Source organism: Lepidochelys kempii, chromosome 23 (genome assembly GCF_965140265.1).
Source record: "Lepidochelys kempii isolate rLepKem1 chromosome 23, rLepKem1.hap2, whole genome shotgun sequence".
In the NCBI taxonomy this organism is placed as follows: domain Eukaryota; kingdom Metazoa; phylum Chordata; order Testudines; family Cheloniidae; genus Lepidochelys; species Lepidochelys kempii.
The window spans coordinates 15,547,338-15,566,223 of NC_133278.1; the positions used below are offsets into that span (position 1 = coordinate 15,547,338).

General features: G+C 66.8%; 3 protein-coding genes across 5 annotated transcripts in view; 2 read left to right on the top strand and 1 right to left on the bottom strand.

The window, feature by feature from the left end:
• Positions 1-2,777, top strand: TSR2 (TSR2 ribosome maturation factor). 2 transcript variants are annotated; one of them, XM_073321559.1, is made up of 5 exons: positions 16-141; positions 1,141-1,231; positions 1,647-1,738; positions 1,946-2,119; positions 2,302-2,777. In XM_073321559.1, exons 1-5 carry the CDS (start codon positions 61-63, stop codon positions 2,386-2,388), a joined length of 525 nt encoding a protein of 174 aa, XP_073177660.1. In that variant the 5' UTR covers positions 16-60; the 3' UTR covers positions 2,389-2,777. The 2 variants fall into 2 exon arrangements, with proteins under 2 accessions (XP_073177661.1, XP_073177660.1); XM_073321560.1 differs by lacking the exon at positions 1,647-1,738 and having other exon boundaries at positions 1-141.
• On the bottom strand, positions 2,584-13,082 carry FGD1 (FYVE, RhoGEF and PH domain containing 1). Its single transcript, XM_073321522.1, is given in 19 exon segments — positions 2,584-3,176; positions 3,520-3,663; positions 3,997-4,144; positions 4,287-4,442; positions 4,686-4,772; positions 5,017-5,047; positions 5,296-5,375; positions 5,688-5,780; positions 6,019-6,165; positions 6,498-6,556; positions 7,027-7,165; positions 7,494-7,650; positions 7,825-7,973; positions 8,069-8,158; positions 8,649-8,907; positions 8,909-9,070; positions 9,261-9,450; positions 9,878-10,051; positions 13,002-13,082. Coding segments are annotated over 19 exon segments (2,595 nt in total). The 5' UTR covers positions 13,051-13,082; the 3' UTR covers positions 2,584-2,895.
• The window catches only part of GNL3L (G protein nucleolar 3 like), an 11,973-nt gene continuing 4,878 nt past the window's right edge, over positions 11,792-18,886 (top strand). The window contains exons 1-8 of one of the 2 annotated variants that reach the window (XR_012155986.1): positions 11,792-12,260; positions 15,036-16,744; positions 17,276-17,330; positions 17,423-17,457; positions 17,631-17,732; positions 17,883-17,999; positions 18,248-18,322; positions 18,504-18,639. Coding sequence is in view for 1 of the 2 variants with exons in the window: in XM_073321523.1 (XP_073177624.1) it covers positions 16,343-16,744; positions 17,276-17,330; positions 17,423-17,457; positions 17,631-17,732; positions 17,883-17,999; positions 18,248-18,322; positions 18,504-18,639 (922 nt within the window). In the remaining variant the exon portion in view is untranslated. Of the gene's footprint in view, positions 12,261-15,035; positions 16,745-17,275; positions 17,331-17,422; positions 17,458-17,630; positions 17,733-17,882; positions 18,000-18,247; positions 18,323-18,503; positions 18,640-18,886 lie in introns of those variants that run through there. The other variant, XM_073321523.1, reaches the window with a different exon arrangement.

The window sequence follows — 18,886 nt, forward strand, 5'->3', positions numbered from 1 at the left end:
GGGTGGGGGATCGATGCTCTCCGCGCTCGGTTCCTGCCGCCCGCCCTGGCGCCCCCTGTCATGGCGGCGCCCAGGGAGGAGACACGTGGCCTGTTCAGCCAGGGGGTCCGGGCGGTGCTGGGCAGCTGGGCCGCGTTGCAGGTGAGAGCGGGGGGCGATGGGTGGGGGGCAGAGCGAGTCCCGGAGCTAGGGGGCGGCAAGGCCAGGCCAGGCCAGGCCTGGCCTGGCCTGGCCTTTCCTATAGGAACACGTGGAAGGGGCAAGGCCACCTATAAATCCTCCCAGGCCCTATAGAAACACGCAGAAAGGGCCCGGCCCCCTTTTGCCCCCCTCTAGAAACACGCAGAAAAGGCAAGCTCCCCCAGACCCTATAGAAACACGCAGAAAGGGCAAGCCCCCCCCGACCCTATAGAAACATGCAGAAAGGGCAAGCCCCCCCCCGACCCTATAGAAACACGCAGAAAAGGCAAGCCCCCCCCCCGACCCTGTAGAAACATGCAGAAAGGGCAAGCCCCTCCCCCGACCCTATAGAAACACGCAGAAAGGGCAAGGCCCCCTCCAGACCCTGTAGAAACATGCAGAAAGGGCAAGCCCCCCCCCGACCCTATAGAAACACGCAGAAAAGGCAAGCCCCCCCCCGACCCTGTAGAAACACGCAGAAAGGGAAAGATCCCCCTATAGATTCATCTGTCCCTATAGAAACATAGAGCAATGGCAAGGTCACCATAGAAACACCACCAGGCTCTATAGAAAAATAGAGACACGGGAAGGTTCCCTATAGACACGCTCTCCAGACCCTCTAGAAACACAGAGAGATGGCATGGTCCCCTATAGAAACACAGAGGTCTCAAGGGCCCCTGTGGACACCCCCCCCCCGTCCCTACAGAAACACACTGCAAAGGTGAGGTCCCCTATAGGAATTTTCCCTCCCTGTCTCTACAGGAACACAGCGGGGTGATGAGGTCCCCCATAGTCCCTGCCCCCAGGCCCACACAGCCCTCCCACAGAAACATGGCGAGGTAGCACGGTCCCGTCTAGAACAGCCGGCGTGCCGAAGCCGGGCGATCCCGCGCCCTGCCTGCCCCGCGGTTCGCAGGCCCAGGCCAAGGGGTAACGTCCGCACTTCTCTCCCCGGCGCAGGTCGCGGTGGAGCATGGCTTCGGCGGGGCACACGGCCGGGCAAAGGCCGAGTGGCTGGTGGGCGTGGTGGAGCAGTATTTCCACAGCAATGGTGAGACCCGCCGACACCGACGGGGCGTTCCCACCGGCAGCGCCTCAGGGCCCAGCTCCTCAAGCCCCCAAGATCGCAGGGGGTCTGTGCTACGCCTGCCGTGAATGGGACCCCAGTCTTGGTTGGTGGGGGTCTAGTGGGTTAGAGCAAAGGGAGCCAGGACTCCTGGGTTCTCCCCTCGGTTCTGCGAGGGGAATGGGGTCCAGTGGTCAGAGCAGGGGGCTGGGAGCCAGGACTCCTGGGTTCTCTCCCCGGCTCTGGGAGGGGAGTGAGGTCCAGTGGTCAGAGCAGGGGGCTAGGAGCCAGGACTCCTGGGAGGGAGCTGGGAGTCTTCCCCCAATCCCAGAATCCTTTTCCAGGCTAGAGAGTCCTGAAAGCCCCCTCCCGCCCCAGCTCTGAGTCTTCTTCTCTGCAGTGGCCCTGGAGCTGGACGAGGTGGAGGATTTCCTCGCCGAGGTGCTGAACAACGAGTTTGACACCATCATTGAGGACGGCAGCTTGGCTGAGGTATCCCAGCTGCGTGTCCTAGCCCCCGTAGTGCTTGGCAGGAGGCGACTCCTCCTATCTCTCAACCCTGCCCCGGGGGACTGCGGGAGTGAGGGCAGAGCATGTGTGTGGGGGTGGGGTGGTCATCCTGGCCTGGGGGATTCTTGGAAGGAGGGGGGACACCCCCTGGCCTTTGATCCCATCTCTTCCCCCCACCCTCCCCGGCAGGTGAGCCAGCAGCTCCAGTTGCTCTTTGCCCGGTGCCAGCGTGGCGAGGGGCCGGCCCTGACGGAAGCCATCGCCCGGCTGGCGCGGAGGCAGCAGGAGGTGGGCAGGGCAGCCGCCCAGGCCCGCCCCGCCGAGGGGAGCAGCAGTGAGGAGGAGGAGGAGAAGCCGGAGGAGGTACCAGCCGCGCGGCCCAGAGCAGGGGCCAGGAATCAGGGATGGGAGCCAGGATATGCAACTGGCTGAGCCCATGGGGCTGATCTTGGCGGGCGGTAGGGAGCTGGCTGGGCTCAATCTTGGGGGGGGGGGCTGCAGTTGGGAGGGATCCCAGCTCTGACTCCTGCACCCCATCCCTGCAGGTGATGGACTGCAGCAGCCCCGGGCCCCTCCCGGACCCTCCCCCGGCAGACGACGGCTGGACGGTCGTACGGAAGAAAAAGAAATGAGGGGTGCCCCCCCGGTCACGTGTGGCCTGGGGGGGCTTCGCTGCAGGGAGCTGGGCAGGGGAAGAAACCAGGTATAGCCACAATGTGTCGCTATGGCAACAGCTGGGGGGCGTCAGTCAGTGAGAGGGGCGCCCCCTAGAGGGGACAGGCCCCGCCCCCCATTCCCTGCACCTTGGCTGAAAACGAAACGACCCGAACAAAACAAAACCTTTATTAAGAAATCGGCTGATGGAGCTTTAACAACGCGCGGCTCCCAAGAACTCTAGAAAATCCGGGTGCCCCCCCATCTCCTGGGGGGAGGGAGAGAGTTGGGGTGCCCCCGTGGATGGGAGGCTGCCCCCTAGTGGCCAGCCACTGCACGTCAGCAACAATAAAATGCGGTCTGCGAAGCGAGCGTCTGTCCCTGGCGAGCGCCGCGTGAGCCGGCCTGTCGATCCCGCGGGGGGGGGCAGCTGAACAAAGGGGGGCGGTTAACAGCTAGGCCTGCCCTTGTGCGGGGAGGTGAGTTCAAAGTGCCTGAGGACAGTTCAAGTATCGTTTGCTGGGGGGGGTCGGGTCCAGTCCAGCCCCTCGGCCTCGGGCCCGGGGGGGGCTGCCGGCTCCCCCCGCCCGGCCCGGCTCAGGGCTTCCATCCAGCGCCGCTGCAGCCCCTCCGACTCGGCACTGAACTGCCAGCAAAGCTGGCTCTGGCGGATGGCGAACGAGTGACGCCGCTCGAGCCGCACCCCCGGGTCCGGGGCCGTCACCTCGAAGCCAATCAGCGGGAGGCTGCGCTGGGCCTTCACGTCCTGGGGGGCCAGAGAGACGGGGTCAGGCGTGAAGGGCAGGGGCTGCCGGTCGGGAGTGGGGTCCCAGCAGGGCTGCAGGTCGGGGGCACCAGCGGGGCAGGTCGGGAGTAGGAGGCCTGGCCAGGGTCGGGGGGCCCGGCAGGGGCTGCCGGTCGGGAGTGGGGGGCACCGGCAGAGCAGGGGGTGCGGGGCTCGGCAGAGCAGGTGGAGGCCGTGGGGCGAGGCCTGGCGGGGCAGGAGTGGGGAGCCGTGGCCTGCCAGGGTTACGGGGTGGCGGTGGGGGGCCTGGCAGAGCTGCAGGGGCCAGCAGGGCAGAGCAGGTGGGGGCCGCGGGGGACCCTACCTGGGGGGCCCCATAGACGTACAGCACCAGGGGCTCGCTCTCCGGAACGACGAACCAGCCTTTGTGCCAGGCCTTGGCGCCCGGCTCCATGTAGTGCAGGGAGCTGCAGACAACGCTGCGCTCGGCCGCCTCCGACGCCTGCTTCTGTGGGGCAGAAATGCCCAGTAGTGCCCGGGGGCCCCACTGCGAGGGGGGAGGGAGCTGGGGGTGCCAGGGGGCTCACCTCGGGGATGGAGCAGAAGCGTGGGGGGGTGGTTGGGGGGCCCTGGGGGGGCTCACCTCGAGGATGGAGCAGCGGCGTGGGGGGAGTAGCTGAAGTGCACCGGGGGGGCTCACCTCGAGGATAGAGCGGTGGCTCGGGGGGGGATCCTGGAGGGGGGGCTGGGGGAGTCACCTCGAGGATAGAGCGGCGGCTGGGGGGGAGTCACCTCGAGGATGGAGCGGTGGGTCGGGGGGGGATGCTGGGGGGAGACTCACCTCGAGGATGGAGCGGCGACGCGGGGGGGGGGCCGGGGGGCCCGGGGGGGCCGTGCAGCGCGGCAAAGCAGCCCCCACAGACCCGGTTGGGCCGGTTGTTGTCGTAAAGCAGCCGGGCCCGGAACTCGGAGCATTTCCCGCAGACCACCTGGGGGAGCCGGGGGGGGGGAGCATGAGACCGGGGGGACCCCAAGACAGGCCCGGCCCAGCTGGGGGTCCTGGGCACCCAGGACCCCCTCCTGCAGCCCAGGCCCCCCCATCCCGTTCCCGCCCCAGCCCCCGGGACTCACGCGGCCGCAGGCCCGGCAGTGGTGTCGGCGCTTGGTGAGGGCGGCGAAGGGCTCCTGGCACTGCATGCAGAGCGTCACCTCGTTCTCCCGGATCGGCGTCGGCGCCCGGCGGCCCAGCTCCCGGCGGCCCAGCTCCCGGCGGCCCAGCTCCCGGCCCTGCACGGGGACAGCCGCACGGGGCCTCGCACGGGCGCACACGGCTCCCGCCCTCGCCCCCCGGCCCTGCGCACGCACGTGCAAATCCTGCCCTCGCTCACGTGAATGTGGGTCCTGCCCTCGCACGCTCACCCCCAGGTCCCACCCTCTCATGCACACCCCCAGTTCCCTCCCTCGCACTTGCACCCCTAGGTCCCGCCCACACTCAGCCATCCACGCACAGACACACGCGTGTGAGCTCACCAGCGATCCAGCCCAGGGCTCCTCCTCTTCCCGGGGGGCAGCTCCCACCGGAATCTGCTCCAGCTTCAGGATCGTGGCCCGAATCGCCTGGGGGGAGCAGAGGAATGAGAAGGGGAGGGAGGTGCCCCTCCCCTGGCAGCCCCCCACAGCAGGCCCCACCATGGCCCAGGACCCTCCCCACTGATGGGGATGGGAAGGGCTGTGGGGGCAAGTGAGAGGTGACCCTGAGCTGAATCCCGCCTCTCCACCCTGCCCCCCCCCCGAGACACCGCTCCCTGGATCCCCCCCCCGTGCCAGGGGAAGGGGGACAGTCCCAAGGCCCCCCAGGTACCTGGATCCAGTCGCGTTTCTCTTCCTCCGTCCTAAAGGGCAGAAACAGGAACACGGAGGGGGGTGTTAATGGGGGGCGGGGTAGACGTGGGGGGAGGGGTACTGGGCGGTGAGTGGGGGGGGAATAACCAGGCTGTGGAGGGAGGCAGAGGGGACACCAGGCTGGGGGGGTTGGGGAAGGCAGGGGGGATACCAGCCGGGGGGAGACTCAGGGGGGAGACAAGGCGAGGGGGCAGTGGAGATATCGGGGGACAGTGGGGACACCGGGGGGTCTCCCTACCTCGCCTGCAGCTCCAGCGAACGCTGCTTCCCTGACACCAGGAAGGTCCGGGGCAGGTTGACACCACTCGACTCCTTCACCTGCGGGACAGAGACACTGGGAGGGGAGCGGCCGGGTCAGAAACCCCCCCACACCCCCTCGATCGGGGGGGCAGGATACCAGGGCAGAGGGGCCCAGGGCGGAATACCGGTGGAGAAACTGAGGCACAGGGGCCTGGGCAAGGAGGGATACGGGGGGGAAATGGGGCACAGGAGGATACCGGAGGAGGGGGGGATACCGGGGCGGGGGGTACGAGGGGTGGGGGGATACCAGGGCGGGGGGAGAGCAGGGCCAGGGAGGATAGCGGGGGGGGAGGGGGGAAGAGGATAGCGGGGTCCGCGCTCCCCACCCACCTCCATCCCCTCCACGTCGATCCGGGCCCGGACCCCGAATTTCTGGCCGAGGAGGCGCAGTTTGGGGACGCAGCAGAGCAGCCGGTCGTTGAACTGGGGAGAAGGGGGTCGAGAGGGGGTCAGAGGTCACCCACGCCCCCAACCCCCCAGGGCTCAGAGGTCACCCCCCCACCCCCAGGGGTCAGAGGTCACCCAACCAGTCCCTCCCTTTGTACAGAGGCCAGCCAGGGAGCCCCCCAGGGGTCAGAGGTCACCCAGCCAAGCCCTGCCCTCATATGGGGGTCAGAGCCCCCTCCCAGCCCCCGGCAGCCCGACCCAGGGGGTCTCTCACCAGGATCAGGTACCGGTCCTGTGTGGTCCCGTTCTTGGCCGACAGCTTGAGGATGTGGCCTTCCTTAATGAGCTCGTTAGTGGGGCTAACGATGTCCTCCTCCCCGCCCAGCAGCTCGTACACCTTCAGCAAGGAATGCATCCGTTCCTGGGGGCGAGAAGGGGGGTCGGTCCTGCCCCACAGCCCAGCAGCCGCCCTGCCCCCCCAGCCGGCTGCTTCTCGGGGCCAGGGGAGCCTCCCCGTGTGGTGTTGTGTGTGGCTGTTCCCAGCCGCCCCACCCCAGAGGTGGCTGCATCTGGCGAGCCATCCCCACGCGGCGTTGGGTGCGGCTGTTCCCCGCCGCCTGTCCCCAGAGGTGGCTGCATCTCGGTGGTGAGCGAGCGTCCCTGTGGCATCGCCCAACGCAGCCCCGCCCTGCTCCCCACAGCACAGCGCCCCCTAGCGCCCAGGCTGGGACTCGCACTCGGACCCCGGCGTACCATTTTGCGGATGGCGGCATTCGAATGCTCGGCTGCCGTCGCGATCAGCTGCAGGGACTCTGCGATCAGGGCGGAGAGACGGGGTGAGTCCAGGAGAGCCCCCCACCCAGCCTGCCCCCTCAGATACCCAGAGCCCCCCGCCCAGCCTGCCCCCCTGGATACCCAGAGCCCCCCGCCCAGCCCCCACCCAGCCTGCCCCCCTGGATACCCAGAGCCCCCTGCCCAGCCCCCCGCCCGGATACCCAGAGCCCCCCGCCCAGCCCCCACCCAGCCTGCCCCCCCAGATACCCAGAGCCCCCTGCCCAGCCCCCCGCCCGGATACCCAGAGCCCCCCACCCAGCCTGCCCCCCCAGATACCCAGAGCCCCCCACCCAGCCCCCCGCCCGGATACCCAGAGCCCCCCACCCAGCCCCCACCCAGCCTGCCCCCCCAGATACCCAGAGCCCCCCGCCCAGCCCCCCGCCTGGATACCCAGAGCCCCCCCCCAGCCCCCCCCAGTTCCCCACAGAGTCCCGGGCGCCCCACTCACTCTCTGCATCCCGGCTGTCGGGGGCGCCGGGGGGCAGGCGCTGCAGGTAACCCTTCAGCAGCAGCTGGTACCGGGGGATCCTCTGGACGGGCTCCAGCATGTGCTGCTGCAGGGTGAGATTCCCGCAGGCCTCCTCCATCTGCAAAGGGGAGGGTGAGCCCGGACGCCTGGGTTCTCTCCCCGGCTCTGGGAGGGGAGCGGGGGCTGGTGGTTAGAGCAGGGGGGGCTGGGAGCCCGGACACCTGGGTTCTCTCCCCGGCTCTGGGAGGGGAGCGGGGGCTGGTGGTTAGAGCAGGGGGGACTGGGAGCCCGGACGCCTGGGTTCTCTCCCCGGCTCTGGGAGGGGAGCGGGGGCTGGTGGTTAGAGCAGGGGTCTGGGAGCCGGGACTCCTGGGTTCTCTCCCCAGCTCTGGGAGGGGAGTGGGGGCTGGTGGTTAGAGCGGGGGCCAGGAGCCTGGGTTCCTCACCTGGATCTGGTGGACGATCAGCTTGAAGTGGGCGGATCGCTCCATCCAGGTGTTGACGAGCTCCATGGCCCGGTCAAAGTTCTTGACGTACTCCCCGTACATCTTGAGAAATGGAGCCAGCTTCTGCAGTATGTCCCCTATGCGGGGGTACCTGTCCCTGGGGAGGGCGGGGGGTGGGATCAGAGCTGGCGCCCCATGTCCCAGGCCCCGGAGCCAGCCTGTCCCCCATGCAGCGTTCTGTGCGGCGGTTCCCCAGCTGCCCCGCCCCAGAGGTGGCTGCATCTCGGCGACCTCTCACACACGCCCCCCCCCCGGCCCACTGCTCGCTCACCATTCCTGCATGCGCTTCTCCAGCTCCGGCAGCAGGAACTGCTGATGGAAACAGTAGATGGAACAAATGTTGGAGAAAATCCCCATCACCACGTCGCCGGGGAAAGAGCTTCTGCTGCGGGCTTCCTCCAGGAGACGGGCACAGAACACCTGCGGGGGGGAACCAGTGAGCACCACCACCCCCGCTCCCGGGGCCGGGAGAGAACCCAGGCGTCCTGGCTCCCAGCCCCCCCAGTTCCTGGTACCTGATCCAGCAGGTGCAGCCGGGCGACGTAAGCCTTCTCTGTCTGCAGCAGCTCATTGGCGATGTGGAAGGTTTTTTGGGGGGCTGTGAGCTGGGGGTGCAGAGGGGGAGAGAGAGAGAGAGAGGTGTCAACCCCATACACTCAGCCCCGACCCCCAAGCCTCTGCCCCACCATATCCCCACCTCACACACACAGACCTGCCCTGCCCCACCCCCCAGCTCCCTCCCCTGGCAGTCAGGACTGGGTGCTGGAGGGCGCCATGGGGCAGGGACGCTCTCCCCTGGGAGTCAGGGCTGGGTGCTGGGCTGCACAGGGGGTGCTCTCCCCTGGCAGTCAGGGCTGGGTACTGGGGGGCGCCGTGGGGCGGGGAGCAAGGCGGGGGGCTGGACAGGGGGCACTCTCCCCTAGCAGGCAGGGCCAGGCACTGGGGGGCGCCGTGGGGCAGGGGGCGCTCTCCTCTGGCGGTCAGGGTTGGGTACTGGGGGGCACCGTGGGGCGGGGAGCGCTCTCCCCTAGCAGGCAGGGCCAGGCGCAGGGGGGCACTGTGGGGCAGGGGGTCGGCCGCTCTCATCGATCTCACCTCCGGCGCGTTCGGTCTCTCGGCCTGGGGGGGCACCGTGCCTGGCGCCGGCTCCCCGTCATCCCCGCTCCCCTCGTCCAGGTCGCTGTCCACCTCGGAGTCTGGGCAGGGGGGGGACCCCGGGCTGCCCCCCCCGTCGCCCTCCCCCACGGGCCCCTCTTCCCCCCCGAAGCCCAGCTCCTCGCTGGGGGACGGGGAGCTGATGCTGTCGAAGCCACTGTCCCGGTTGGCCAGTTTCCCGCTGGGGGCCGGGGGGGGGCAGGCAGGGGGCCTGGTCCCCCTGCCCGGCTGGCCCTGAGTCCTCCCCCGCCGGCAGACCCAGGAGAGCCAGCGACTTGGGGGTTACATCAGCCTCCCCAGGACTCGGGGGGTCCGAGCTGGGGGTGGGGGACGGCTGCTCCAGCGTCAGGATTACAGGGTCCCTGCAGGAGGAAGGGAAACAGAGTCAGGACTCCTGGGTTCTCCGGGAGGGGAGCGGGGTCTGGTGGGTTAGAGCGGGGCTGGGGGGAGCCCGGACTCCTGGGTTCTCCGGGAGGGGAGCGGGGTCTGGTGGGTTAGAGCGGGGCTGGGGGGAGCCCGGACTCCTGGGTTCTCTGGGAGGGGCGCACTCACCTCTCAAACTTCTCGATGAGGGTCAAGACGTCTGTGGAGACAGCTCCATCCTGAGCCTCGGGGTGCGGTGTTGGGGGGCTCCGGGGGCCCAGGCGGGGGTTGGCTGGGAGGGGGCGTGAGGGGGGCGGGGGGATGGGGGCCGGGGGCCACGGGGGATGGGTGCTCTGGAGATGACCTGGTTTGGGAGGGACTGGAAAAGGAAAGGGAAGAAAGGGTTAATGTGATCCCCGCCCAGCACCAAGCCCCCCCAGCACCTCCCTCAGTGCCCCACCCCCAATGTCCCCCCAGCACCCGGCCCCTCCCTCAGCGCCCCACCCCCAATGTCCCCCCAGCAGCCGGCCCCTCCCTCAGCGCCCCACCCCCAATGCACCCCCAGCACCTCCCCCAGCACCCCACCCCCAATGCCACCCCAGCACCCGGCCCCTCCCCCAGCGCCCCACCCCCAATGCCCCCCAGCACCCGGCCCCTCCCCCAGCGCCCCACCCCCAATGCCCCCCAGCACCCGGCCCCTCCCCCAGCGCCCCACCCCCAATGCCCCCCAGCAGCTCCTGCTGGCAGAGGCTGGGGCTGGAGCAGCCAGTTCCCCCGCCCGCCCTGCCCCGCCCTGTGGGACTCACCCTGTGGTTTGGGGCCCAGGGCCCTCCTGGGCAGGGCGGGGTGGGGCTCCCCCCCGTCGCTGTGGGGCCCGGGGTCTGAGCGGAGGCGCTGGGCGCTCTCCGGATGCCAGGGTTCGCTTCGCGGTTCCAGGGACAGACTCTTCACCAGCAGCCGGGAGCCCTGGCCCGGGGGGCCTGGAAGGGAGAAGGGGGGTGGCTGGGTTGAAGGGGGTTGGAGGGTCATTGTGCCCCCCCGAACCCCACCCACGTTTGCCCTGCCCATCCCCCACCAGTGCCCCCTCCCTGCAATTCCTCCTCCGCAGCCCCCTCATGGCCCCTCCTTAGCAGGGTCCCCCCACAGGTTCCAACCCCCACCCCGCCAGCTGCTGTCTGCGCCTGTCGGGGGGGGGGCAGAGAGCAGTGGGAGCTCCCCTCCCCCCCCACAGCGCACCCTCGTCTGGGGGGGTCAAAGGAGCAGAGGAGCAAACGGCTGAGCTTGGAGGAAGGGTGGAACAGGGGACCCAGGCATCCGGGCTCCCAGCCCGCTCCAGCCCTGCACTCTAACCCACCAGACCCCGCTCCCCTTCCAGATCTGGGAGAGAACCCAGGAGTCCTGACTCCCAGCCCTGCCCCCCCACTCTCACCACTACACCTCACCCCCATTCCAGAGCCGGGGAGAGAACCCAGGAGTCCTGACTCCCAGCCCTGCCCCCCCACTCTCACCACTACACCTCACCCCCATTCCAGAGCCGGGGAGAGAACCCAGGAGTCCTGACTCCCAGCCCTGCCCCCCCACTCTCACCACTACACCTCACCCCCATTCCAGAGCCGGGGAGAGAACCCAGGAGTCCTGACTCCCAGCCCTGCCCCCCCACTCTCACCACTACACCTCACCCCCATTCCAGAGCTGGGGAGAGAACCCAGGCGTCCCGGCTCCCGGCCCCTCCCCAGGACCACTCACCCCCACTGCTCTCAGCTCTGGACCCGTGGGGACCAGGGCAGGAAGGGGGAAGTCGGGGGGGGGAACACGACAACGGGGGGGGGGGGGGCTGGGATCCCAGATCTTAGCAACGGCCCTGCCCAGGAGATATGAACAGACGGGATCCCGCAGGCCCGGAGAAGAGCTTAAGGTGGAGGGAACCGGGTGCAGGGGCGCCGGCTCTGATCCAGCCCTGGGGGGCAGGGGGGGGCTGGCTGGCTCAGGGGGGCGGGGAATGGGACATGGGGCCTGTCCCCTCTAGGGGGAGCTGGCTCCCACGACGCCCCAGGGCGCGGACTGGCTGGGTCCGATTCTGGGCTTCCCCTGTAACTACATGCATCTGTGCCTCAGTTTCCTTTCTCTATTCAGGCTGGCAGGTAAGGAACCGTCTCTCACTGCCAGTGCCCCTCACTCCCGACTTGCAGCCCCTACCAGCCCAGCCCTGCCCCCCCCGCCCCGCCGGTGCCCCTCTCTCCCGACCCGCAGCCCTACCTGGTATCCTGATGCCACCTTAACTCCACCAGGTGCTGGCTGTGATTTCACCCACCTGGCTGCCTAGTAAGAACCTTGTCAGCCTTGGCACCGCCCCACCCGCCTCTGCCTGAGGGTGTGGGGGAGAGACAGGGCTCAGAGAACCACCCAGCCCCCGCCAGTGCCCCTCACTCCTGACCCACAGCCCCCTGCCAGCCCTGCCGGTGCCCCTCACTCCTGACCCGCAGCCCCCTGCCAGCCCAGCCCCCCAGCCCCGCTGGTGCCCCTCACTCCCGACCCGCAGCCCCCCCAAGTTTAGCTGCTCCCTGTGCAGCAGCGACTTCAGGGGGTTAATGAACATCAGCAGCCAGAAGGCGGGGTGGGGGGTGCAGAAGGTTGGGGCAGGGTCTGATGCCCTGGGGATGGGCCCCTGGGGGGGAGGGGTCAGGGGGTCAGCAGGACGGGAGAAATGCCTGTCGAGATTGCTCAGGACTGGGGGGAGCCGGGAGATGCAGGGGCTTGTGGGTAATATGCAAATATCACCACTACAGCCTAAACCACAAATCTGAGCCCTTCCATCTCAGCCCCTCCCCCAGCTGAACCCAGGAGTCCTGGCTCCCCCCTCCCCTCCCAGAGCAGGGGGAAGAACCCAGGAGTCCTGGCTCCCACCCCACCCCCCTGCTACTAACCACTAGGCCCCACTCCCCTCCCGGGGACTGGGGGGAAGAGAACCCAGAAGTCCTGACCAGCCTTCCTCTGGACAATCACGGGGTCTCTCGCATCCCAAATCAGCTGAGCCCTTTGGGAACAATAACACTGTGGTTGTTTTGTTTTGCTGGAAATGTGTCGCAAGAGGAGGGTACCGCAGACAGACCGACCCTGAGCCAGGCTCGTCCCCTCCCGCTGGGTCCGCACGGAGGGACCGACACACACGCAGACCGCCCCGCCCCCCCCGTGAGTCTTTGTTCCAGACCTGGTAAACCCGCGCTTAGGCCAGTCCTCTCATCCCTCCGTGACTCAGTTTCCCCTTCCACCTCTGTTTTTGGGGCAGGAATTGTCTCCTGCTCACTGTTGGGGCCTGATGGGATGAGCCCTGATCAGTCAGGGCGATTTGTACAGCATCTGGCAGGACAGGGGGTTGATCTCGGTCAAGGGGGGTGGGGAGGCTGGGAGCCAGGACTCCTGGGCTCTCTCCCCGGCTTGGGGAGGGGAGGGGAGGGGGGGGTCACAGAGCCAGGGTCTCAGACCAGGGGCTGCCCTCCCAGCCCCCTGTGCCCTGGGACCCTTCCACCCCCAGCCGTCCAGGGCAAGGAGCTGCTCTCACTCCATGCGCCCAGAGGCAGGACTGGCTGGGTGTGGGCAGGGCCAAGTCCAGGGGAAGAGACAAACCTCGAAAACCCGGGGGGCGAACGTCACCTGTCACCAAAAACTGCAGCAGAAGGGACCTGAGTTTGGCATTGTCCCGGGTGCCCCTGCTCTAACCACTAGACCCCATTCCCCGCACAGAGCCAGGGAGAGAACCCAGGAGTCCTGGCTCCCAGCCCCCCCCCCCCCGCTCTAACCACTAGACCCCATTCCCCGCACAGAGCCAGGGAGAGAACCCAGGAGTCTGGGCTTCCAATCCCCTCTCCCACTTGACAAAGAAATCACCCCCACACAGGTGTCCCCCCAGCCAGATTTCACAGCCCCCCTTACCGGCTCGGTGCCCGCCAGCCCCACTCTCCAGGTGATAGGAGAACCGCATGGCCTTGCACTGCTGGGAGAAGGATCCGGCTTGGTCCAGGCTGGGGATCCCGACCATACTGGCCCTCTGCATGTCTGCACCCCTTCCTCCGGGGCTCAATCCCCCCCCAGCTCCGGTCCCAGGCCCCCCCGAGCCCCGGGGATCTCGGGCCACATCCTCAGCCAGGGGTGTCCGATCCCAACCCGGAGGCTGGCAAGAGAGCAGAGGGTGGGTCTCCTTCGCCGGGGGGGCACGGGCACCTGCTCCCCCGTCAGCGTGGGGCTGGAGGCATGGGGAAGGGAGGGGGTCTGTTTTCTCCAAGGCTGGGATGGGGGGGCCTGGCTCACTTGGGCCCCACGCGCCGCTGGCTTGCTGCAAAATCCGCTACCCCCTTCTCCGCCCACGAACCCGGAGCGAGGACGGGGGGAAAACACCCAGCCCACGTGGGATTTCCATCCACGCAGGCTCGGCCACGCAGCAAGGCCTCGGACGGCCCTCGGCAAAAAAGTCCAGGGGTTCCTCCGGGCAAGGGGTCCGCTCTGCAGCCGTGGCAAAAGGCAGCCACTTCCCCAGCTCTGGCCTTGCCAAACCCCGACCTCTTCGCTCCCGGGAGGTTTTCCTCGGTTGCCAAGCGCTGCTTTCGCGTGGGCCGTGCTGGAAACCGTCCCCAGCCAGATGCAATGTCCGAGTCGTCTTTAGTCAATCCCCCAACTCCCCACGAGGGTCTCGCTCATTGCCCCGGGGAGCGAGTTCTTCTCCCCCGCCACAGCGCGTGGGGCTGCCGATTCCTGGCTCGGAAATTCTCCCTCAGCCGCGAGGTCCCAGCTCTGCTCCTTCGAGGTTTCACATCAGTTGTACCCACCCATCTCCTCCAGGGAGGGTTCGCTCATTGGGAGCCCAGCTTCACGGCTTTTTGTAGTCAGGTTCGGATCTATTTCCCGCTGCTTGGAAGGAAGATCCAAACCGGCTGGCAACTCCCAATTCTGGCTTCGGACATTTAAAATCAGTTGTAAACTCCCGTTTTCAGCTTTGAGCGCTTCCAGCCAGCTGCGAACGCCGATTTCTGGTGTCCTACGTTTCAAACCAGTTGTGATTTCTTGCCTTGTGAGGCCCTTCTGCCGGGCTGTAAACTCCCAAGTCTCGCTTCGCCAATTACAAACTAGTGGCAACCGCGGACGGCTCGGGTTCAGACCACTTGTCAACTGGGATTTCTTGGGTTCAAACCCGTTGTAAACTCCGATTCCTCGTTTCCTAAGTTCCAGACCAGTTGTAAATTCCAATTTGCTGGTTTCAAACCAGGTGTCAGCTCGTGTTTCTAGCTGCGTAAGCTCCAAGCCAGCGCCAGCTTCGAGTCCTTGTGGAGCAGAGCCGGCGTTCCCGAGGGGTTACTGCCAAACAAAAGAGCCAACTTGGATGTTCACTGCCTTTCTTCGAAATCAGGCTGGCTGGCTATTTTAAGCAGGGAAATCCACCTCTGGGAGGCCAGGGATTTTTCTCCCAAGGAGAGGGGGGGAAACCTCTGAAATCTGCTGCTAAATCCAGCCCACGGCTTCTTTCCCTGCTTGCACATGGTGGGGGGGGAAATTCCTCCTGCTCTGGGATAATATGCTTCAAACCACAGCAGATGGGAACAATGGGGGGAGGATTTAAAGGCGCAGAGCCAGGCGCTGGAAAGGAATCACACGCGGCAGGGAACGCCCATTGATTACAGACATGCCAGACTTGTCTTCGCCATGGCTCGGGCCTGGCGGGCCCCGTCAAAGGCTTCCCGGCCCCGAGTCGCCAGCTGCCGGAGCATTGCTGGCTCACCCGCCTGGCCTGTTATACGGAGGGGAGGGGACTGGAGTGAGCGGGAGCTGGGGAGAGAACCCAGGAGTCCTGGCTCCCAGCCCCCTCTGCTCTAACCACTAGCCCCCACTCCCCTCCCCCAGCTGGGGAGAGAACCCAGGAGCCCTGTGACTCAGCAGAGGGGCTGGTGCTAACAAGAGGAGCCCTTTCTCTTGCAGTTAAAGGGAAGCGGGAGCTGCCTGGATCGGGGCCTTTGAATGAAATCCCAGCTGGGCTCTGGAATCCCGGTTATTTCCTGAACTCCTGGAGGTGCTTAAACCCCCGGCTGCCGGCTCAGCCCCAGCGCCACACGACCGACCAGCCATCCCAGCGCCAGGGAGAGAACCCAGGAGTCCTGGCTCCCAGCCCCCTGCTCTAACCACTAGATAACAGCGTCTACACAAAGTGGGCCAACCCCGTCTGTGTACAAACGGCCCTTTAGTGCGTTTGCCTGATGCCCTGGGCCTGGGGCCAAGAGCTGTTCCCTGCGGGTGAGGGATCGCAGCTCCTGAGACAAGTACAGTCCAGCAGCGGGATCACCCTGTTTCCCCCTGCCAACCATCTACTGTTAACTCACGGGTGGCTGTGGCGGGACAGCTCCCCCGACCACCTCTGGGGCGGAGCGGCTGGGGAATGGCCACACATAACGCCGCCCGGGGACAACTGACCTGGTGCTGAAATGCAGCCACCTCCGGAGTGAGGCAGGTGGGGAACAGCCACACATAACAGCATGGGGAGGGCTCACCCAATGCAGCCACCTCTGGGGCGGGGTATCTGGGGAACGGCCACACTTAATGCCGCATGGGCACAGCTCACCTGGTGCTGAGATGCAGTCAGCTCTGAAAAGACTGCTAGGAGGATGGGGAAAGGGCGGCTGGTGGGTTAGAGCAGGGGTTTCTGGGCTCCAGGACTCCTGGGTTCTCTCCCAGGCTGTGGGAGGGGAGTGGGGTCTAGTGAGTTGCATCCCGCACATTTTGCAACTTGGGATCTTTATATCTGGGAGCAAAAGCCCCGCATGGCCGCAATTTGGCAGCAAGGCCGCAGGCCGGAGATTTATTTCCTCTGAACAATGTCTGTGACCATAGCGCACGTTTGCAACCAACGCAGGCACCCAGCCTCTTCGCCTCTGGGTGCTCGCCACCCGGCCTGCATGTGCGCTGGGTCTGCAATCGGGGGGCTTGGTTTGCCGGCAATGGGCCTCTGCAAGGCATGCAGGCCTGGGGATGGAGCCATTTCGATGCATGCATGCAGATTTGCAAGGGATGCGCGGCCCCCCCCCTGCAGATTTGCAAGGGATGCGCGGCCCCCCCCTGTAGATTTGCAAGGGATGCGCGGCCCCCCCCTGCAGATTTGCAAGGGATGCGCGGCGCCCCCCCTGCAGATTTGCAAGGGATGCGCGGCCCCCCCCTGCAGATTTCCAAGGGATGCGCGGCCCCCTCTGCAGATTTGCAAGGGATGCGCGGCCCCCTCTGCAGATTTGCAAGGGATGCGCGGCCCCCCCCGCAGATTTGCAAGCCTGGCGGCTTGGTTTCCTGGCAATGTGCGGGCTGCAGAGTTGCAAGCCCAGGCCCCGCAGGACTCTCCAGGCCCGCCTGCAGATTTGCACCATTTCATCCCATGCAACCGTCACCCCCGCACCCCGGCTTCCAGCTGCGCCCCCCCCAGGCCCCCCCCCCGCCTTTGCAGCTGGAAATCGCAGCCACCTTTTGCAAAGCTCAGAGTCAGCAACAACACGGGGGCGGGCGGGAGCTCCCGCCTTGGGGACGCGCCTGTGCACGAGGCCCCGCCCACCGCGCGCGCACTCGAGGGGGAACAGGAAGTGCCCCGTGTCGGGAGCGCGCCACGTGGGTTCCAGCTGGTGCCCTGGAAGTGGAACTGCGACAGCCAGGTAGGGAGGAGGCGGGGGGGGGCTGGATCTGGGGGGAGGGGGTGCAGAGGGGGAGGGGCTGGATCTGGGGTGCAGAGGGGGAGGGGCTGGATCTGGGGGGAGGGGGTGCAGAGGGGGAGGGGCTGGATCTGGGGTGCAGAGGGGGAGGGGCTGGATCTGGGGGGAGGGGGTGCAGAGGGGGAGGGGCTGGATCTGGGGGGAGGGGTGTAGAGGGGTCTTAGATCTATGGGGCGGCGGGAGGCTCTCTGGGGAGGGGGCTGCAGAGGGCGAGGCATGGGGCGTGAGACCAGAGGGGAGGCTGGATCCCCACCCTGTCCGTGTCTGGGATTTCATCAGATCTCCCCCCCACCCCACACACACACCCCGATTCTCTTCTGGTAGGGACTGCTGTGTGGTGGATCCGGAGGTCACAGAGCTGGCGAGAGAACCCAGGCATCCTGGCTCCCAGCCCCCCCGGCTCTAACGACTAGGCCCCCTCCCCACCCCCAGAGCTGCTCTCCAGGCCCCTGTATAACCGTAATTTCTTCCCAGGTGCTGCTCAGTGGAGACGGCCCTGCGACCTGCTTCGGAGCCATGACCCGGCCCAGTAAGTCCCTAGGGCCGGTGCCCCCTGGACCGGCCTCCAGCCCCAGCCCCCCAAAATATAACATCCCCTTAACTCTGTCCCCTTCTCCACAGAACACGCAAGAGCTGCGAGGAAACACCCATGCAAGGTGAGCCCCAGGATGCCTGGGTTCCTCTCCAGCTCTGGGAGGGGAGTGGGGTCTGGTGGGTTAGAGCCGGGGGGGGGGGGGGGCGCTGGAAGCCAGGACTCCTGGGTTCTCAATGGGGGGGGGCGAGTTGCTGCCTGCTGTGAGGTTATTAACAGGATCTCTCTTTTACACAGAGGAAGGAAGCAAAGGCTCATGGGAAAAAGGACCCAGGAGTGCCTCACCTGTTGGGTTTCAAGGAGTATGCGAAGAAGGAAGCCAAATTAAAGCAGAAAAGGGTAGGGATGGGGGGAGCCTGGACTCCTGGCTTCTCTCCCCAGCTCTGGGAGGGGAGTGGGGTCTATTGGGTTAGAGCCGGGAGGCTGGGAGCCCGGACGCCTGGGTTCTCTCCCCGGCTCCGGGAGTCTGAAGCCTGGCTGTGTCTCCAGGTGGCAGAGCTGAGGGCGCGGCAGGAGGAGGCCCGGCTCAAGGAGACCAGCCAGCGCCGCAGCCTGGAGTCCCTGCAGCAGGACGCCCTCCGCAAGCAGCGGGATTTCAAGCAGAAGGTAACATGGCCCCGAACCTCACAGCCCCTCGGCCCCCAGACCGGCCTCCTGGGTCCTCTCCCATTTGGCAGAGGGGAGCAGGGTCCAGTGGTTAGAGCAGGAGGGGCTAGGAGCCAGGACTCCTGGTTCTCTCCCCAGCTCTGGGAGGGGAGTGGGGTGTAGTGGCTCAGAGCAGTGGGGCTAGGAACCAGGACTCCTGGGTTCTCTCTCCCCCCCCCCCCCCACTGTTTCGTCTCCTCTCTCGGCAGGAGGCCGAGCTGCAGGGGCACCCGCGACTGGAGAAGGAGGGGTCCCGCAGGGCCTACTACCGGGAGTTCAGGAAGGTCAGTGTGAGCCACATGGAGGGGAAGCCCCCATATCCCCCCCTCCCTGGCGCTCAGTGGGGCCGGACTGCGGAGGGGAGACTATGATTCTCCCCTTTCACCAGTGCTCAGTGGGGCCGGGCCAGGCCAGGCCAGGCCACGGAGGGGACACCCTACTCACCCCCTCTCCTGCTCCCCACAGGTGATCCAGGCAGCTGACGTGGTCCTCGAGGTGTTGGACGCCCGAGACCCCCAGGGCTGTCGCTGCCCCCAGGTGGAGGAGGCCGTGCTGCAGGCCGGGGGCAACAAGAAACTGGTGCTGGTGTTAAATAAAATCGGTGGGTGTGTGGTGGGGGGAACCTGGACTCCTGGGTTCTCTCCCTGGCTCTGGGAGGAGAGTGGGGGCTAGGGGTTAGAGTAGGGGGGGCTGGGAGCCAGGACTCCTGGGTTCTCTCCCTGGCTCTGGGAGGGAAGTGGGGGCTAGTGGTTAGAACATGGGGCAGGGGGCTGGGCCCCAGTATTCCTGGGTTCTATCTTTAGCTGTGGGAGGGGAATGGGGCCTAGTGGTAGGAGCCAGGACTCCTG